Source organism: Hippopotamus amphibius, chromosome 16 (assembly GCF_030028045.1).
Source record: "Hippopotamus amphibius kiboko isolate mHipAmp2 chromosome 16, mHipAmp2.hap2, whole genome shotgun sequence".
Lineage (NCBI taxonomy): Eukaryota > Metazoa > Chordata > Mammalia > Artiodactyla > Hippopotamidae > Hippopotamus > Hippopotamus amphibius.
Genome location: NC_080201.1, coordinates 49,137,175 through 49,153,096, shown reverse-complemented (window position 1 = coordinate 49,153,096; position 15,922 = coordinate 49,137,175). Strand labels below are relative to the sequence as shown.

Below are 15,922 nucleotides of genomic sequence, written 5' to 3'. Positions count from 1 at the left end.
TATCATCAGCCCCCCTGAAACCACTTCACCTGCTCCCTCCTCCTTATCCCTCTCATCCTTGGCAGAAATGACTTCTCCTCAGGGAAATTATCCCTGCCTCCCAGGCTAGATTAGACATCCCCTCCAGCCCCTGCACCACATCCACTCTCAGATCCCAGGAGGGCTCCCTTGCAGGCTTTCCCCAACATAATTCATTCATTACTTTTGTAATTATCTGCTTGCTGTCTCCCCTGGCACCCTGTCAGTGCCAGGACAGCCGGGGCCCTGTTTGTGGCAGAGGGCTGAGCATACAGTAGGCGCCTGCTGTGTGACTGAACACAAAGTACTGGACTACAAAGGGCCTGGAAGTAGACACAAGGGCAGCTATGGAGCGCGTGTGCCTGCCCTCGGGGAGCCGAGGCTGGGCAGCAGGTTGTTGTTTCAGCTAAGCCCCAAGGAATGGATGGATGACAGCAGATGCACAGGGCTGCGGGGCTGCCCCGAGCAGGAGGCAGTGTGGCCAGTGGCAGGCAGAGGTACGTGTGGGCCCCTCGAGCACAGGTGCTCAGTGACCCTCTGGGAATCTACCTACCGAGATGGGAAGATTGTGGGAGGACCGGCAGGGTGAGGTGGGACTTGTACACCTTCTTTGGAACACGCTGCCCTCCTAGTTCCCAGTAGCCTAGCCTCTTTGCTGCAGGAAAGCCCTTCCCACCTTAGATGAGGCCCCTCCTTTGGGCTCCCAGCCCAAGTGCTTCCCTCACCCAGGCCCCTGACCACTACGGGCCGTCACTGTCTGGGGGTGGATCTGTCTCCCGCATTGACGGCGAGCCTCACTAAGGCCCTGCGCTGTCCCTAAATAAAGCGCTGCTGCTCAGGTTCTTAGGTAAGACAGAGTCAGCCTTTTAGTGAGGGACAGCCTCAGGGCCTTAGGTACAGACAGATTCAGGGTCTTAGTTAGGGACAGAGTCAGGGCCTTCGCTAGGAACATCAACATGGCCTTAGTTAGGGACAGTGACAGGACCCCCATTTCACAGATGAGGAAACTGAGGCCCAGAGAGGTTCAGTCATTTGCCCAAGGCCACACAGCCAAGACAAGGTGGGGGGCAGGGGGTGGGGGGCGCTCAAACCCCAGTGGGCTGACTCTGGAGTCCACACTCTCATCTACCTGGAATACGTTTGTTTCTTTAAATCAACTCATTTAATTTTCCTTAACTTGTCCAAGGCAATATCTGTAAAATCAGGGGATGGGTTGATAACACTTTTCCTAATACCCATTTAAAATAAAACATTTTCCTCCCTGCACCACCCAAATCACCTCGAGCACCCCATTTTGGGAAATGCTGCTCCTCACTAAAGCCTGGTTGCCTAGGAGAAAACTTCAGGAAGCAGCTTTAATGAGTAGATAAGAATGATTTGCAATTAGCATCAATTGTCTGTATGCAAATTAAAGCTCTCAACCGCAGGGCCCTCTTTTGTAGTGGGTTCCTCTCCCATTTGATTCCCTTCATTTCTGGGTTCAGCAAATCCTTCCCTCAGACACAGGGTAATTTTATACCCACCCCCCTGCCTCAGCCACAGTCTACTTCCCAGCACCGCTGCCTTTATAGCACGGATTCCAAAACCCTACAGCTACTCAGGCCTGTGCCCAGAGCACAGGGGCTACCACAGCCGAGACCTGGGGCCCCCACGGCACCAAGTCCTTCTCGGTGGGTGCACTTTAACATCTGTCTCAGTGATGACTTGATTCTAGTCTGTCTCCCTCAATAGATGGTGGGTGAGGTGAGGGCTGGGGGCCTAGTCTGAATTTGCGTGTTACTTCTCAGCTCCCAGCATCGTCCCTGGGGCACAACAAATCCCTGAGAGATATTTGTGAATGAAAGCAATGGACAAATAAATGGATGAAGGAGTTGTTCAAAAGAGTCCATGAGTTCAAATGATGAAGATCTATCTGTCAAGGGAGGCGGGCTGAGACAGAGACTTAACTCCCTGGGGGACCCTTTCTCTCCACCTTCACCCTTCTCCTGGCTCTTGAGTCCAGGAGGACCAGGTGAGGGAAAGCACTGACAGACGGGCACTCTCAAATACTGCGGTTTCCAAACCTGTCAGAGTGTAAACAGCCCCTGGTCTTAGAATCTAGTTATACTTTAACCTTCATAACAGTTAAGCTCCCTCAGGCTTTTGCATATTTTCTTTTCCAATTAACACCTCTCTCTGCAATATTGGTTTTCGAGCGTTGAACAGCAGAACCTGAGTTCGGCAGCCAGAGAATCGCTGCTAGGTCATGAGATCCTTTAAGGCAGCGGTCCCCAACCTTTTTGGCACCAGGGACTGGTTTCGTGGAAGACAGTTTTTCCACGGACGGGGGGGAGGGGAGGCAGATGGTTCAGGCAGTAACGCAACGATGGGGAGTGGCAGATGAAGCTTTGCTCGCCCGCCACTCACCTCCTGCTGTGTGGCCCAATTCCTAACAGGCCGCGGACGGGTACTGGTCTGTGGCCCGGGGGTTGGAGACCCCAGCTTTAAGGACGTAGCGAGCAGCATTCAAACATTCTAAACAGAGTCAACTGGATTAACGGGCTTCACATAGGCTAAGAATTGCTAGGGAGATTTTTGCTTCACCTTTTTTAAAAATATAGATATTTCTGTATAGACAAAGACCCAGGTCCACCGTGGGTTGTGGTCAAGGAGGTCTGAGGCCAAGGGTGCACATGTCCTGTGCAGAGAGGGGCACAGGTCTGGGGACTGGCCAAGGTATCAGGAAGCCAAGGGAGGTGAAGACCCCTATTGGGGGTCCTGGACACGGGCTGGCCCCTGCTCAGGTGTGGTCAGGGAAGGGAAAGGAGGCAGTGGCCTTAGGAGTCCACACTGGGCACTGCAGCACAGTAATCCCTGCCTGGGGCCACAGACCTCTGAGGCAACCCCTGCATCAGGCTGAGTCCTGTGATGGCAGAATGACTTTTCCGGGAGGCAGTTCATGGCTTTCATCAGATTCTCAAAGTGTATGTGGTCCAGACTCCAGGTTTTTGGTGAGTCAATGCCTGTTCGTTCTCACTTATTCCCGTCTGCCTCTCTACCAGTGCTTCTCAAAGTGTGGTCCCAGGACCAGCAGCATCAGCATCTACACGGAACTTTGTAAAAATGCATATTCTCAGGCCCCACCCAGCAGGTCAGGGGACTCTGTGTTGAACAGCCCTCCAGTGGACTGTCTGGAGACCACACTGCCCTCTACTATGTTGGCTGGAAGGCTAAACCGTGATCTCCCAGACTTCCTGTGGCTGAGATGGCCACGTGACACTGCCTGCTGAAGGGGGTTCCGGGAAAGCTTTTGCTTTCTCTACAGACTGGGAGCTACATAGACACTGCCGCCTTTCCTCTGTGCTCTGCCCCCATGCCTCCCACGGGCACCACAGCCATCTGGAGACCAGGAAGTCACAGCCAGTATGAGGAGGATGACGGAGCAGGAAGACACAGGCTGCTAAGCCTTGAGGCCCTCCCTGAGCCGCGGCTGCGCTAGCCTAGCTCCGTCCTCTCTGGACTCCCCATCAGGGGACTGTGAAACCTCTTATTTGTTTAAGCCACTTTGGGTCAGGTTTCCTATTACCTCCAGCCAAATGCACTCCTAACAGAAATAGTCTGTGACTCCCAGAAAGCATAAAAACTACTAGGTCTCAGGAGAGAAAAAAGGAAAGAGACTGAGGGTCAGAGTGAACCAGAGACAGATGAGACAGACAGGGATTTTTCTCCCTCTACTGGGATCCTTAAAGGCCAATGGATGGGCAGCAGGAGGTGGTTCACGAGTCTCCCAACTCTGCAGGCAAACAAATGTTTGAGCGTGCCCATCTGTGAGCATGTTTCTGGGGAGGGAGGACACCACTGTCAGGACTGTGTGGGATGCGGAAGCTGGTCAGGACCCCCTGAAGGACCTCGAATAGGTTCAGTGCCTTACCTGGACTGCCTTGGTGGGTCGCGGCTGCCCCCGGCCAGGCCCGTAGGGGTGCTGGAGCCTGAGGAGTACAGCTTCGGTCGGTAGCCCTTGTTCTGGCCAGTGACCCCAGGGGCGGGCGAGACCTCCCGCCTCCGGTCTGCATGGTGGGATCGTCCGGTGGCCTCACGCCCGCCGCCACAGAGGCCCATGCTCCCCGGGGGCTTGTGTGGCTTGGCCGGCCGAGGCGTCTTGGCCAAGGACATGCAGCTGGGGCTGGAGGTATAGAGGGTGGTGTCAATGCCACTGTCGCTGGAGCCGCCCTTGGAGAGAGGGTCTTGCTCTGGCTCCAGCGCGTCCAGGGGGTCGAACCAGCGATCGTCGCTGTGGCTGCTGGATGCATTGCTGGAGAGGGTATTGCTGCTGGAATGACTGGAGTACTGAGGCTCTCCCTGGAAAGGAGGAGAACTGGGTCATCCCTAGACTCCAGTCAGGGGGGAAGGGGGGAAAACCTTCCCTCCCCGGGTCCTCCCCACACCTAAGTGTGAACCCTGGAGCCAGACAGCTTCCAACTCTGGCTCCCCCACTTATGGACCTTGTTACCTCGGGCAACTGATTGAACTTCCCCGTGCCTCAGTTTCCACATCTGTAAAATGGGTGGATAATAACTCTGCCCCATGGGGTTGCTCAGAGGGATAAATGACATCACATGTGTAACATGCTGCCCACAGCTTCAGCTCAACACGTCTGAAACTGAGCTCCTGGCCCTCCCTCCTCAATTCGCCTCTTCCCTGTCTCATAATGGCACCTCCATCCTTTCAGCTGCTCTACCCAAAAGCTGTGGAGTCACTCAGGACCCTGCTTTTGCTCTCACACCCATATCTAGTCCAACAGCAAATCTTGTTGCCTGTATCTTCAAAACAGATCCAAACCTGCCACTTCTCCTCCCTCTGTGGCTCTACCCTGGTCCTGTCCACCACTGCCTCCCGCTGGACGGTGGCAGCAGCCTCCTCCCTGGTCTCCCTCCTCCCCGTTCCTGTCTCCCCTCACCCCCGGCCCCCAGGTTTGTTCCCTACGTGCAGCCAGAGACAGACTGTGAACACTTGCGTCAGTTCTTGTCCTTTCCCTGCTCACCCAGTGGAGAAGCAAGAGTCCTAACCACGGCCCCTGAGGCCCTGTATGATCTGGTCCCAGGTTCTGGTCTCTAACTTCAACTCCCCATTCCCTCTTGATCACTCTCCTCCAGCCACACTGGCCTCCTCGTGGTTCTTTGAGCATGGCAGGCACACTGCTTCCTCAGGGCCTTTGCACCTGCTGTTCCCACTGCCTACAATGCTCTTCCCTCTTACAGTTTCATGGGTCGCCCTTTACTTCATTCAAGGTTTTGCTTAAAGGTATCTCCTCAAAGGCCTTCTCTGACCACCTCATCCTACAGCAGCTGCGCTTGACACTCTCTTTTCTCTTAACTGTACTTTGTGTTTCTTTCACAGCAAGAATCGGTTCTTACCATTATATAATGAAATCTGTTTCTCTGCTTACTGCTTGTTGCCCCATTGGGATGTCAGCTTTGTGAGCACAGGGGCTCATCTGCCCTCTTCATCACTGTGGTCCCATTGCCTGGCAGACTGTAAGTGCTCATCAAACACCCACTGAATGAATGGATGTGAAGAGACTGCCAAGTGTTCATCAAAACTATCTCCTTCTCCTGAGCACACAGGACTATATTTCCCAGCTTCCCTTGCACTGAGATGTGGCCACATGATAGAGTCCTGGCCAATGCAATATAGGTGGAAGTGATTTATGCCATTTCCAGGTCTGAGCCACAAAAACTTCCCCTTTCCCTCCTACCCTCATCTGCTGGAAAGAGGCAGGGACCCGGCAGACAGCTCCGAGGCCCTGAGGGTCAGCTTTAAGAGGGAGCGAGCCTGGGTTCCTGAATCACCATGTGGAAAGCTGCTCACCGAATACTCACATTGAATTGTTATATGAGAGGGAAATAAACTTCTATTGTGTGAGGTCACTGAGATTTAGGGACTGTGTGTTATAGCAGTTACTCTACTGCTATAGATTAAATAGTCTATGTTCCCCCAAAATTCATACGCTGAATCCTAATCTCCAATGGGATGGAATTAGGAGGTAGGGCTTTTGGGAAGTGATCAGGTTATGAGGGTAGAGCCCTCATGAATGGGATTATAAAACCCCTATACATTTTCACATATTTATCCTATATATGTTTATATAGTCCCCATGAATGGGGTTATAAAATCCGTATATTTATATCCTTATAAAAGAGACCACAGAGAGCTCCCTTCACACATGAGGTGATGGGAGGGCTGCCTATGAACCAGGAAGCAGGTTCTTACCAGACACTGAATCTTTCTGTGCCTTGATCTTGGACTTTCCAGCCCTCCAGAACCATGATAAATCAATTTCTGTTGTTTATCAGCCACCCAGTCGGTGGTAGTTTTGTTACAGCAGCCTGAGCTGGTGAAGACACCTACCATGACTGATGTAATGAGGAAACTGTGGCTTGAGGGGTGAAGGGATTTGCTTAAGATGACGTGGATGGTGGGGGCTGGAGCCAGGACGTGCACCTGGCTGGGTCTAACTCCAGACCAGGCACTTCGCCCCTCTGCTGGAGTGGAAGGGGGCAGAGGTGGAGTGTGTGCTCACGCGTGGTGCTCAGAGGCCCACACCCAGGTGCAGCCGCCCATCCCTCAGCAGTCAGGGCGGGCGGGCGGGCGAGGCGGCCGGCTCTCCCGGCCCTGGCCCCCTGGGGTTGGCAGGCGGGGCCCAGACTCACCTTGGAATGTCTGTTGGGGGAATCTCTGCCTGCTGCGTCCTGCCTGGAGGCGAGCTTGCTCCCGCTGCTTCCAGCCATGGCCGAGAGCCGGGCCTGGGCGGGCACATGCCACAATGGTTCTGCAGTAAGACAGGAGACACACCAGTGGTTAGAGGTGACGCAGGCTCTGGCCCGAGTTCTCCCAAAGAACCTGGCCCTAAATGTGGTTTGACGGTCCCACCCCTCTGCCAGCTTGTCTTCTCAGCTCACAGAGGGCCATGACCCCATCAACTCATGTCTTGGGGTTTAACGACACTTGGTAACAGAATACTGGAAACTCACTATGTGCCAGGCACCATGTGAGTGCTTTACATGGGTTAACTTAGAGAAGCTTACAATGATGCTCCATCCTCAAAGGAGCTTGAGCACGTTTTCATCCTTACTGGCCATTTGAATTTTCTATTTTGTAAATTACTTGTTCATATCCTTTACCCATTTTTCTATGGGACTGACTGTCTTTTGGTGAACAGGATTCTTTCTATAAGCGAGGTAGCATTCCTTTGCTGCTTAAATGTGCATAACTATTTTGGTTAAATGAAAGTGGAATTATAATAAGCATTGTCTGATACCTGGATTTCTCACTTTATAAATAAATATACTTATACTTGCTTTTTGCTCTGTATCTTCATAATACATCTTCATGTAACTGCACATGAAGTTACCTTATTTTTAATAACTGTACAGTATTTCATCATGTGAATGGACATCAATTATTTAACCAGTTTCCTACCGATGGACATTCAGGTTCTTTTCAATTTTTCTTAACATTTTGGTGGCCTTCCCCCTACACCCAACTTTACAGAGGTGTGGAATTGTGTTTGGGACAGAATTCTGTAAGTGGAATGGCTGGTTCAAAGGTGAAATAGGTTTAAAATCATGATGGCTCGTGTGGGTATAAGTCAGTCTAAACTCCCAAGACTAGTCAATGTGTATGAATGGAGCATTGGATCTTAAAAAAACACACGACCCCAGTGGAGGGCTGGTTAATATCTATCCAACTTGCAAGCACACTAACAGAGGACTCAAACCCAGGCAGTCTAACCCCAGAGCCCACACTTTTGATCAGTGCTGTATTTAAGATAATCATCATAATGATAATTATTATTAAGCACATGTTCTGTATCAGGTACTACTATAAGTGCTCTGCACGCATTACCTTGCTATATCCTCCCAGTGATACTGCGAGGTAGATGTTAGTACCAGTTTAACAGATGAAGGGGAACGTCAAGACTGAGAGAGGTTAAGTAACTGGTCCAAGGTCACACAGTCAGAAGGCTTCAGACCTGTGCTCTCGACCCCTGCAGCCTCTCTATGCTTCCCCACCAAGACAACTCCAGCAACAGTGCACAGTGAGTGCTTGAGAAGCAGGAGTCGTCATTCTCTTAATGATGGGCTGGGTCCTGTGCTGAGGGCTGGGCGGGTGTGATCTCACTGGATCCCAAAACCATCCTGGAAGGAGAGACGCTTAGGGTGTCTGCCGCAGAAGAGGGACCTGAGGCTGGGAGAGAGGAGGTCACTGCCAGGGTCACACAGCTGACTAAGAACTTCGCACCAGGCCCATCAGAGCCTGGGCTCACAACCATACATGCTGCTGCCCCCACTGTAGCCCTAAGGGGCTCTGGCCCCAGGTTCCTGCTGGGGAAGGTGGGCCTGGAGGGCCAGGCAGCGCACTCAGGGACATGGCAGAGAGCAACCTGGCTGGACATCGCCGAGGGTGTCCCTGCCCACGTGGCTTTCACTTGGAAACCGTGGTCATGAGAGCAGGCAGGCTGGCCACTCTGTCCACCTACTTTATCTCCAGAGACGCTTTTCCTCCTCGGAAGCATCCAACACCCCCAGGAGGCTCTGGTCCCCTGGGAGGTGAGCAGACCATGCCAGGACACCACATTTCTGCAGACAGCCAAGCCCGTGGCAGTCCCATCCAGCCTCCTCTACCATCTATGACACCAATGGCTCCCACACTTCTGTCTCTAGCTGGACCTCTCTCATGACTTCAGATGTGTGTACATGGCTGCCTCACTCACCTCCACTGGGTGTCTACTGGTCACCCCCCACTGAACATGGCCAAGGCCAACTCCTTATCTTCCCCCGCATCTCTCATCATCTCCATCCTTTCAGCTGCTCCGGTCAGAAAACTGTTATCATCCTTAAGCATCAGGAAATTCTAACTTTATCTCCAAAGGACCATATCCAGAATCTGCCATCTCTCCCCCTCCACTGGTCCCACCCCAGAAGAATCTGTAGCCAGAGGGACCCTGTGAACACCCACGTCAGATCCCATCCCTCCTGTGCTCAGAAGAACTGAGCCTCATGGTTCTGAGTGGAGGGCGGAGTCCCCACCGTCACCTCCCCGTCCTCGTCTCCGACTTTTCCAGCTACTCGGTCTCTTGTTCAACCAACACCAGACCCCCTGCTACCTCAGGGTCTTCGATCGGCTCCCTTTCCCTGGAATAGTCTCCTCCCAGTTGGCTCCTTCACATTCTTCTAGCCTTGCCTGAAATGTGCTTTGCTCAGAGACACCCCTGCCCCAAGACCCCACCAAACTCCCTCTAGGCACTGTGTTTATTTCCGCTTAATGCTCGGCATTACTGGTACTTACCACTTGGTGCTCTTGCTCTGTCTGTTTTTCCCACCGACTGTCAGCTCCAGGAAGGCCTATCTAGCTCACAGCATCCCTGGCGCCCAGCCTGCCACGTGTCATCGGTGACGCGTCGAATGACTGAAGGGACGAAGGGCCAGGTTCCTGCCCCAGTGTCCCCTTTGCCCTTGGCCCTGCCCTTTGCAGGCCCTGGTCCACGGTCCCTCACTGGTCCTCTGGACCAGCCTCCAGTGACCCTCTGGTGCTCCTGCTTTACCCTTGACACACCAGGTGTGAAACAGACATGAGAGAGATGTGCTAAAACCATGGCAGGCATGGACCTGGGCGGCCTGTGGCTCTGGGGCCACCTTCCTAACCTGGGGTCGCTGAGGCTTGAGAAACACTCACTGTGTGGGTGAGGGACTGTGGTGGTGCCTGTGGGTGGTGGGGGTTAAGGAGGGGTTCTAGAACCAATAGGTCTGTGGTCCAAATCTCAATGATGCTACTCGCAAGCAGGGACCTCGGACGAGGGACAACCTTTCTGTGCCTCATCTTCCTCTCTTCTAAAAACGGGGCAGTCATAGCACCCACACTATCGGGTTCCTGAGGCGATTAAACAGGAGGGAGTGCAGAGCACCCAAAACCGTGCTGCAGTAACTGAGATCATGGCCGTCTGACCAGGGCTGGGCACACCCCCACGTCCGTCCTGGCGCCTGATTCCCCCACCCTGGGTCTTGAACACATTCTAGACTTTATGACGATTTCTAAACACAGATCGCCTTGATTTGTGTGTGTGCAGGGAGGTGTCAGTCAACGTATAACAAGGTCTCAAGGAGGTGAGAGGGGAGATGAGCTCTAGGGGACGGAAGAGGGAAGAAAGGAGGGACCTTTCTGTGAGCTTCTGTGACTCCTTATTTGGGGCCCATGGTGAATGCTGGAAAACTTTCCTCCCCATCTCACACTTTGGTGTAGTGACATCTCCAAGCAACACGTTTCTTTTTCTCAACTGGGGGGTAGGGGTGGGGGTGGGGGAAGGACACAAGTCTGTCTGTTCTGGAGCAAAGATCACAGACCTGTGGGCAGGACCACGTGTGCTGAGGAGAGGAGCGACCCGTGTCTGCAGGTCCCAGAGGCAGCAGAAGTGGAGGGAGAGCAGGGGCGGGGGCGGGGCAGTGGGCAACCTATCCGCCTAAAGTCCAACCGTTGTCCCTGGTTTAGGAGAACCATGGGGCAGGCATGGGGGGGCGGGGGGTGGGTGGCGAGGGATTCTCCCGGACGCTAATCCTGGGGCAGGCTACCTCTCCTCTGCCCCACAGCGCCCGGGGGAGCCGGTGACGTGCTGACGTGGTCGTCCCCCAGAGAGGTGCCTGGATAGTCTCAAACACCTCCTACGGGGAGCTCTCGTCGCCTCCCCCTCCGATGTCAGCGCTCTCTGGCACTTCACTGATTTTCTTCCTTTTGAACCCACCCATCATCTGCTGGTTCTCACCCTTCAAAGGGGCTACAAGGTTGTTATGAGAAGTCACGTTTAAGATATTCATCGAAGTAGTACGTGCCCATGATTACTACTTCTACATGGAAGAATAAACAGATGAGGAGGTGCGCAGCCTCATCAGGCATCAGAAAGATGCAAATGAAAAACACAAGGTGATACCACTACGTGCCCACTAGGAAGGCTGAAATGAGAAAGGCTGGCAAGGACCGGAGCAACGAGAACTCTCTGTCGTTGGTGGCCGTGGGAAATGGCTTGGCAGTCTCTTATGAAGTTAAACGCATGACCCAGCAAATTCCACTCCTAGTGTATTCCCTGCAGAACTGTGAGCACGTGTGCATCAAAAGACAGGTACGAGGATATTCCTGGCAACACTATTCTAAGCAGCCCCAGATTGGAAACAATCCGAGTGTCCTTCAACATCAGACTGGTGTAAGAAATTGTGCGTCATTCAGACAGCGGATATACGACTCAGAAACTGCACTGCTACACACAACCACGCGGCCGACCCTCCCCAACACGATCTTGAGCAACAGAAGCCACATGCACACACACACGCACGCACACACAGTGCATCCAGTGGGAGTCTATATTCCACATGCGTGAAGTTCAAAACCAGGCAAGATGAAGTCTGGCTGTGAGAAGCAGGACAGGGGTGGCCTTCAGGGGTACTGACAGGGAGGGCCTGGGGTCCTTCCGGGAGGCGAGCCACATCTGTCTCTTGCCCTGGGTGTGGAACATGGGCGTGTCCACTTTGTGGTATGTTATCACACTAGATGCTCCAGATGTGGGTTTGTTTCTCAGCCTAACAGTCGAGAAACAACATTGGAAGCTTTATGTAAGGAGCAGGCTCAGAACACCGCCGCTTCTGCTCCCCTGAGAGCACCACGTTTGGTCCTTCTCGACGACTTCCCCCGGTGGTCCCCACCTCCAAGTCGCACATCTGTGCCCTGGCTCCTGACCGACAGTGTCGGCAGACCCCGTGTGTTGAGGCCCTGCCCGGACGGGGACGGATCCGGCTCACCGGTCCCTGCCGCTCTCCCGGGTGACCTCTCTAACTGTGCATGTGGCACTACAGCTTTCTTTGATGTTTTATCCATCACTGACAGGAGAAGGGGTGTCACCTGTCACGCTGTAAGAGGTTGAGCAGGGCGAGGCGGGGGCGCGGCCGGCCTGGGCAGGGCCTACCTGGCTTCTGGCGCTCCATGGTGCTCTCCTGGCTGGTCAGGCCACCTGAGGAGGAGTCGCCGCTGGACGTCCCATCGTGGCTGAAGTGGGGATCAAAAGACAGCAGTGGGTGTGGGGCGGCTGTGTACCTGCAGGGCAGCGAGAGGAGGCAAGCGCAGGGTGAAGGGCTGGTGTGTCAAAAACCACCTGAGCCTGAGACTTGCAAACTGGGGGGGTTTAAATACATGGGAGGCTCCGTGCAGAGGGGAGGCTCGATGAGTAAGCCTGGAAACGTGCTATTAACTGAGGGTCAGGAAGGAGTTCTGCCCGGGAAGCATGCCAGGGGGCCGGTGGTAGCAGGGCGTGCAGGGCCAGGTGGGGTCCTCAAGGAAGGAGGGGGCGGAGGCCACGTGGGACAGCAGCCCTACCTGGAGGCTCCTCAGGGGAGCTGTGACACGGGGCGAGCTGTCGTCAGCAGCCCCCGCCCCCAGGGCTCCCGCTCTCTCTGGTGGAGGAGAGCAGGACAAGACAGCCTTTGCAGGTATAGGAGGCCTGAAACTGGGTAGTGTGAGGATCAAACCTCCCCTCAGCCTCCTGCCCAGCCAGGTACAGTCACTTCCTTGCCCTGAGCCTCAGTTTCCCTCGTTGTCAAGAGGCACTCACAGGAGGTCCTTCCTTACAGGACTGAATGACGTCCTGGGGGCCCAGAGCTTAGCCCGAGGCTGACACATGACACAACTGCTGGTAGGCTGGAACCCTGGATGTCTCTCTGTCGCACGAAGGAGCTGCAGGGGAGAAGCTGTGAGCTCAGGCTCCCGACTGAGGCAGGTCTGGGCTCAGCCCCAGCTCCATCCCTTACTAGCTGCGTGACCTCGGCCGGGCAACTGCTCATCAGTTTGAGCTGCAGTTTTCCCGTCTGAGAAATGACGTTTTCTACTTCACAGGGTTGTGGAGGAATGAAATAACAACGTTGCCTCCTAAACGGAGATTCTCCTGGAGGCTGGCCCTGCACACCCAACAGGCAAGGGCTGAGATTTAACAGAGAGATTGGCAGGAGGTTCTCTGTGGCCTCAGGTCCCAGAGACGTTCTCTCTGAACCCGGAGCGAATCCTGTGGGCGCCTCCCAACGTCCATTCCACCTCAGGTCAGAGCCTGGCGTGGCGGAAACCTTCTCCTGACTGGGGCTGGTAACAGGGACAGGCACGTGAGACGTGAGGGGACGTGAGTTATTAAGACTCCTATGAAATGCTTCTGGCTCTTCACCCGGCAAGCGCACGGGAGGACGGCACTTCCTTGAGACTGGCTGGTTGGGGCTGTGTGACTAGTTCTGGCCAGTGAGTTGTGAGGCAGCCTGTGTCCTGAGAGGTCCAACCAGTGGAGGACCTGCAGTGTGGGTGCGAAATAAACCTTCGCTGACTTCAGTCACTGCAATTTTCAGGGGTCTGTTACCCAGTATAACCTGACTGAAACGGGGCAAGTCTGCTGAGGAGCTTTGGGGAAAAGTGTTGTTCTGAAGGGAGATGACAAGGAACGACGGCCTCCCTTCTTCACCAGGTGTTCCGGGTCCAGCCATAACGCCATGAGCCGCCACCGCCCCTCCCAACCAGCCTGAGAACGAGGCCAACGCTGAGCGTGGAGGAGAGGGGGCACCGGGCCCTTGATAATGTTGTCAGGATGCTGCACTAACCCTCCCTGGAGCCTGCTCTGCCTCTGAACCTTCTTTTCTGTGAGATAACACTTCTCAGCGTTTGTCAGCCACCTTTTGATTACTTGCAGCCAGAAACATTCCACGGACATAAGCCCTGGACTTTGGGGGAGTCACTGAGCCTCCATTAATGAAGCTGATGCTGTGATTCCCTATTTGGCTCCTGCACCTGTACTTGCAACTTGAGAGGGTGATAAACTGGGACACTGCCCCCCCCCCCCCACAACCGCAAATCCGAAAGAGGAGTTAACTGACTTCTCCAGGGTCACCCTGCCAGCCCCAAGCCAGGGCTGTCTCCGCAAAGACCAACTCTAAACCCCTGGCTTCGATGCCTGCAGGGCAGCAGAGGGGTGCTGCAGAGGCACACTGGACTTCCTGAAATCTCATCTTTACTCACCTGCCAAGAAAATACACATTATCCCCGCTCCTCCAGGAAAAAAAAAAAAGAGTCAAACAATAAAAAGCATAAGCAATCTTCACCTTACTGGCCAACTTAGCAGCCAGCAAACCTCCTGGTAAAATGTGGCTCCAGCATAGCTGGAAACTGAAGTGTTGATGTGTTTATTCCGTTTTCTCAAAATGTCTGTATCAGATCCTGAAGTACTAAAGGAAAACGTCGGCAGTGGCTGGGGTCAGCCAGAGGAAAGCGGGAGGTCCCAGTGGCAGACGCTGCAGGCGGTTCCCTCAATGTCTAGTCTCTGCTTCCGCCTTGGTAACAGAATCCCAACTGTACTGGGGGCAGCGAAGTGATCGGTTAACAAACTACATTTCCCAGGCTCCCTTGCAGTTCTGGCCAATGAGATGAAAAGTACTGCACGTGACTTCTACGCAATCTCTGGAAGTGTGCTGTGGGTGCCTTTGCCTCATCATCTCCTTAAAGCTGAGCAGCCACCTTAAGAGCAGTAGGCTACAGGCCAACGATGGCAGAACACCGGCAAGGAGGAGCCTGGGTCCCTGACAACGTGGGAGAAAGAAGGAAACTACCTCATCTGAATCATCATTTTCTATATTATGCAGCCAAATTTAATCCTGATGGACTATTTTTTTTTTTTTGGCTGCGCTGTGTGGCTTGTGGGATCTTAGTTCCCCCAGCAGGGACTGAACACGGGCTCTGGCAGTGACAGCACCGAGTCCTAACCACTGGACAGCCAGGGAATTCCCATGGTGGACTGTCTTTAGCTGCATATGTGATACCAGCTTCATCCCTCAGCTAACTGTCCTCAATCAAGACAACCTGCACTTTGTCCATTTACGTAATTCTCTCACTAAAAAGCCTTCTTATTATCCCAATGCAAACTGACTGACCTATGCTGACCATTCTTTAGGTGCTGAATATGTCCCATGCCGGGGCCATTTCTATCACTGCCACATCCTGGCCAAGCTGATCGGAAACTGGGACATTCCACATCTCATCATGCATACGTAGCTCTGGGGCAAAACTCCCCAGGTTGGGGCTGCCAGGATCTTGGCTTTGAACTTCCCACTCTGCCAAACAGGAAAGTACCAAGACAGCAGTGAACTCCTAAGGGCAGGGCTGGTGGACTCCCGATTTTGCTCTGGGGGCCATCCCTTTGCCACATGACTTGAGGGAATCCTGATGGCTTAAGACAGTCATGGGGGTCCAATGTGACCTTATCAGGGGTTAGTTCAGGTGTGGGCAAGTGACTGAGTTCCTTTACTCTTAGAAACAAAGAGAAGCTCTTCCCTCTTCTTCTGCAGGGCACCAGTTTTGTTTGGGGCCACAGGAGCCCTCGTGGGTCATGGGCGGAGCCAGGTTCCTGAGGATGACCTTGCACAATTAACCAGCCCCAGAGTCACCCCACCTCTGGACCTATTACATGATGATGATAAATCCCCTTAATACTCATGCCTTCTTGAATGAGGTTTCCTGTCTGAAGTCAAATGCCTCCTAATTGATGTACCACTCTTTACGGAACTGGCAGAGAAAAACAAAGGGAAAAAAAAAAGAAAAAAAGCCAGCCAGGTAGCGTGATGAACAAATGTCTGGGGTCCAGGCCAGCCCTGCAGGGTGCTGAGTCGGGCACACCATTCTGTCCGAGTGCTCTGTCCTGAGTTAGGAGACTTGCTCATCTTGCACACAAGAGTGGCAAACTCCTGAGGACAGGAACCACATCGGCAGCTGCTGGCACAGCCCTGCATGCAGCAGTGACAATCAGAACCCTCACGGAACACTTACTGTATGCTGGGCTCGGTTCTAGGTGCTCGAGAGAGTT

At 53.6% G+C, this 15,922-nt stretch overlaps 1 protein-coding gene across 8 annotated transcripts in view; it reads right to left on the bottom strand.

Moving 5' to 3' along the window:
* SIPA1L3 (signal induced proliferation associated 1 like 3) overlaps positions 1-15,922 on the bottom strand; it is a 240,434-nt gene that overhangs the window by 35,438 nt on the left and 189,074 nt on the right. For all 8 annotated transcript variants that reach the window (XM_057711283.1, XM_057711289.1, XM_057711288.1 and 5 more), the window contains 3 exons: positions 12,005-12,132; positions 6,708-6,826; positions 3,929-4,356 (listed from right to left, as the gene is read on the bottom strand). In XM_057711283.1, the coding sequence (XP_057567266.1) occupies positions 3,929-4,356; positions 6,708-6,826; positions 12,005-12,132 (675 nt within the window). The remainder of the gene's footprint in view (positions 1-3,928; positions 4,357-6,707; positions 6,827-12,004; positions 12,133-15,922) is intronic.